The sequence below is a fragment of the Lolium rigidum genome, chromosome 6 (assembly GCF_022539505.1).
Source record: "Lolium rigidum isolate FL_2022 chromosome 6, APGP_CSIRO_Lrig_0.1, whole genome shotgun sequence".
In the NCBI taxonomy this organism is placed as follows: Eukaryota; Viridiplantae; Streptophyta; class Magnoliopsida; order Poales; family Poaceae; genus Lolium; species Lolium rigidum.
In genome coordinates, this window is record NC_061513.1 from 11064050 (window position 1) to 11068435 (window position 4386).

The 4386-nt window shown below is 42.8% G+C and overlaps 1 protein-coding gene across 1 annotated transcript; it reads left to right on the top strand.

Annotated features, from left to right (window-relative positions):
* Positions 1-1797: 1797 nt before the first annotated feature.
* Positions 1798-3905, top strand: LOC124667336 (pectin acetylesterase 5-like). The gene is made up of 10 exons (XM_047204634.1): positions 1798-1888; positions 2059-2138; positions 2213-2302; positions 2567-2691; positions 2762-2822; positions 2961-3014; positions 3111-3188; positions 3277-3382; positions 3482-3627; positions 3730-3905. The coding sequence occupies exons 1-10, from the start codon at positions 1801-1803 to the stop codon at positions 3844-3846; spliced, it is 945 nt and encodes a 314-aa protein (XP_047060590.1). The 5' UTR covers positions 1798-1800; the 3' UTR covers positions 3847-3905.
* The last annotated feature ends 481 nt before the right edge of the window (positions 3906-4386 follow it).

Consider the following 4386-nt stretch of genomic DNA (forward strand, 5'->3'; position numbering starts at 1 on the left):
CGATCCATAATCATGATTTTACTCATGACGTAGTACAAATTTAAACTTACACCAAGAACTTAGACCATGAGTAAATAAAGATTCAGGAACAGAAAATGGGAGGCAAAACTGACGACCATAATACTGTTTTGTATTGTCCCTCAAAGCGTAAAATAGATGGTTGCGTGCTTCATCGATCGGTGCCGAGTCCTTATCCGAAAGGGCAAATAGCGTAGAACAAATGATCATATTCTAAATTTAAGGTCTCTTTCCAGCAAATAGTAGTAGTACTCCACACAACACAAACACAAACTGAAAGGGTTGACGCGTATCATATCAAGCAACAGTGCCAACTGACGGTTGGTTGAAGAATTTGAAGAGCTGGAAGATGTGGTGTCGGCAACCAGTGGTCAATGGCAACCAAATTGTTTTCTTGCGTTGCGCGAAGAAAATCGATCAGAGCTTCGTTCAGCTCTAGTACCTGCACGTCTTGCCAGAGCTTCGTTGTCGCGGTGTTCGGAAGGAACTTGGACGACGGCAGGGGCCGATCCAACACCAGAGACCGAGCCGCTCCTCCTCCCGGAACAGCGCCAGCGTAGCTATCCTATTCGAACTGTTTTTCGTCATGGTAATCTAATTCTAAGGTCTCTTTCAAGCAGGCAGTAGACAGGAGTGATACTCCACAACCCAAACTGGAAGCGTTGACGCGTACCATATGAAGCAACAGCGCCGACCGACGGTTTGTTGCAGAGAATTTGAATAGCTGGAAGATGTGGTACCAGGGGCCGGATGGGGTTGACCGGATGATCGCGTCCCTGTCCGCTTGCCGGGTACATATACCTTGAAATCACAACAACATCTGGGAAATGGTTTTCTTGCGTTGCCGGAGCTTCATTGACGGCTGTGGCCAGAAGCCGAGCCGCTCCTCCTCCTCCTCCCGGAACAGCTCCAGGCAACCGCGCATATATAGCATACGGGATGGCTGTCGCGGCGGCGGCTGTTCTGGTCCTTGTGCTGCTGTCCTTCTCCGGCCCTCTGTGTCCTAGGATACTCAGCGCATCGCCGTCGCTGTCGCCGTCGCCGCCGGAGCCCGTCGCGCTCACCCTCCTCGCCTGCGCCACGGAGAAGGGAGCAGGTACGCGGTCTAGGTGCCGGCCCAACTAAACCGATTTCCATATGAGACCGACCCAACTGGCCCAATGGCCTTTTTTTTGGGTCAGGCTAGGAAACCGATGAGTCACCTGGCACATTCCATCCCAGAGCCTTGAGATAATTTGCAATGCGATTTCATTTCAGTGTGTTTGGATGGAACGCCGCCGGGCTACCACCTGCAGAGAGGTTCCGGATCAGGATCCACAAGCTGGCTCATTCACCTAGAGGTACCATCCGTCCATCACTCACAAATTTTCTTATCTATTAGTAGTATATGTATTTTTTCATGTCTAAGAAAGCAGCAAAACAGAAAAAAAAACAAGAATAGCAGATTGAAGATGAGATCAGGTTCCCATGTTCTTATGATTCTACAATGTTCATAACTTAAGTCTATGTTCATGGATGGTTCCCTACACTTACTTTGTTTGCTAAAATAATGCCTTCCTACATGATTGGGATGTTCAGCAAATAAACTCAAGCCTGCCATGGCCGTTCATTGATTGACCTATTTTTTTTCATTTAACAATATATGCCTACATTATTGGGATGTTTAGCAAGTAGACTCAGCGCTGCTAGGGCCATTACTTGACTAACCTATATACTTTTTAAATTCAAAATATCCAGGGAGGAGCTTGGTGCAGCACAATCCAGCGTTGTTCTGACCGCAGAATGACCGTTTTGGGTTCATCAGACTTCATGGAACCGGTCCAGTTCGCCGGCAGTGGGATCCTAGACAGTGATCAACATCTGAATCCCGGTAGCTGCCCATGCTTCTCTGTCACACACCCCTCCTCCCATCAGTGTCTATTTGTCCAGTCACTTTAAATAGATTCTCTCCACTTTCTCTCTATTTGAGTAGAGTCGGGCCTTGAGACCTTTTTTTTTTATGTTCGTCTTTCCACTATTTTTGATTGGCACTTTTTTTAGATTTCTACAACTGGAACAAAGTATACGTGCGGTACTGCGATGGGGCATCCTTTTCGGGGGATGCGGAAGGTCGGGCGCAGGTGATTTTTGCGAATCCTGCTCCGACGTCGCTGTTTTCGTAGCGTGGAGTGATGTTCTGCTGGTAATGATGTAGGATGGAAGCATACTTCACTTCAGAGGATTGCGCATCTATGAAGCAGTCATTGATGAACTCATGGAAAAAGGACTTGCCAAGGCTACACAGGTTATGATTTCACATAATTTCTTAAAAGATACATCACTACTGGATTTTGCATATTTGCCGTGTGTCCCGAGAATTAGGTAAAGGGCTCTTGTCAAACACCTGATTGACAAGCGGGTGTTCGCCTAGTGTCTTTTGTCTGCCACTTGGCAAAGCTTTTACCGAGTATTATTTTGGTACTCGGTGAAACAAAGTAACCATTGGTTATTTAATTGAGAACAATACCATGTGGAAATGAATCAACCTCACTTATTCCACACATTTCAGGCCCTCCTTACGGGTTGTTCTGCTGGTGGTCTAGCCACGTTGCTGCATTGCGATGATTTTAGTGCAAGATTTCCTAAGGAGGCTTCGGTTAAATGCCTTGCTGATGCTGGGTTTTTTCTTAATGCGTAAGACAATTGTAAATAAATGTAATTCACTAACATTCCACCTGCTAATTTAGCATTTTTTTCATGGCAGAAAGGATATATCCGGAGAAAGGTCCTTTCGGGCTAACTTTGACGGAGTTGTTCAACTCCAGGTTAGCCACCGAATATTGCAACATTTTTATGCCGTTGGTATTGTGCAAAGAATCGGGAAAACATTGCAACATTTTCCTGTCCAACATTAATATTGCCACTGAGTTCTCTTCCCCTTTTTGCTCCCACATTTGTTTCAGAATGTTAGAGAAGTGTTATATAAGGACTGCCTTGCCAACAAGGATCCAACCGAGGTAGATTCTCCTGTATGATTCGATTCATGTCCAACACTTCCGCCAGCCTTCAGAATGTATCAATTAGTTCTTTATCTGATATAATGTTGCTCCTAGTGTTTCTACCCAGCTGAGCTTATTAAGAGCATCCACACATCCGTGTTTATTCTCAACTCTGCGTATGATCCATCTCAGGTAAGTTTCAGTATTTTCTTCTTGTTCTTATATCCGGTTCTGTTCAATTAAGCTTCTCACCATTCTACCTTATGGTTCTTTACCATAGATACGAAACATTCTTGTACCGGGCTCATCTGATCCTGATAAGTCATGGTTGAGTTGCAAGGATAACATCAAAAATTGCAATTCCACACAAATTCAAATCCTTCATGGTTATCATATCTCATCAATCGGTTTCCTCTTCTCTTTCAATTAGTACTTTTGCCTCTGTCCTTATTTAACACTAAATAGTTTATTTTGTTCGTCGATAGGATTCAGGAATGAAATGGTCAATGACTTGAAGGTCGTCCAAGAGAAGGAGGATTGGGGCATGTTTATCAATTCATGCTTCACTCACTGCCAAGCGCTTTATGGCATCTCTTGGAATTCACCAATCTCCCCGAAGCTTGGAAATAAGGCATGGAGTTAAAGAAATACACCGTCCAATTATATGCGTTATGTTTGACGCACCAGGTTGTTGCTTGGATTAATATATTTCGATTACCATTTTGTGGAACAGACCATTGCAAAGGCGGTTGGAGATTGGTACTTTGGAAGAAGGCAAGGAGTGAAATATATTGACTGCGAGTACCCATGCAACCCAACTTGCAGCAGTCTATTGCCTACACCTCCATGATTCATTACTACATGGGACCACCTCGAGATTTACTATGTAAAGATTCAAGGATGAAGGAACACTACTAGCAATCATCATATTGTATTTCCCATCGAAATGAAAATATTATTATCTAGAATTAAAATAAGTAAGGTTTAGATGGCCGACAATTGCGTCGAGTGAAAATGTATTGAGTGAAAAACTAAAACTATCTGTATCATAAAACACCAAATAAGCATGATAAAGTTTCCCCGAAAAGATGAGTTATTTTATTAATATACCTAACATTGCATAAAATTCTAATTCAACCTTTTCTTTTGTGGAGAAACAAAAATGAGAAATCCAAGAAACAGGAGAAAAGACAAATTCATTATGCACAATGTGATCTCTTCTATGTGTGCATCACATTCATACATCTAAAATTTTGGAATTTTAAAAACATTTGATAAAGGATATCAAAGGGATTAAAATTTTGCTTAGCTGGATGAATTATATTTAGTTCATTGTTTCTAGTGTTCTTTATATCGACATGATCTTTGCTGAATATTGTAAGAGTGGAAA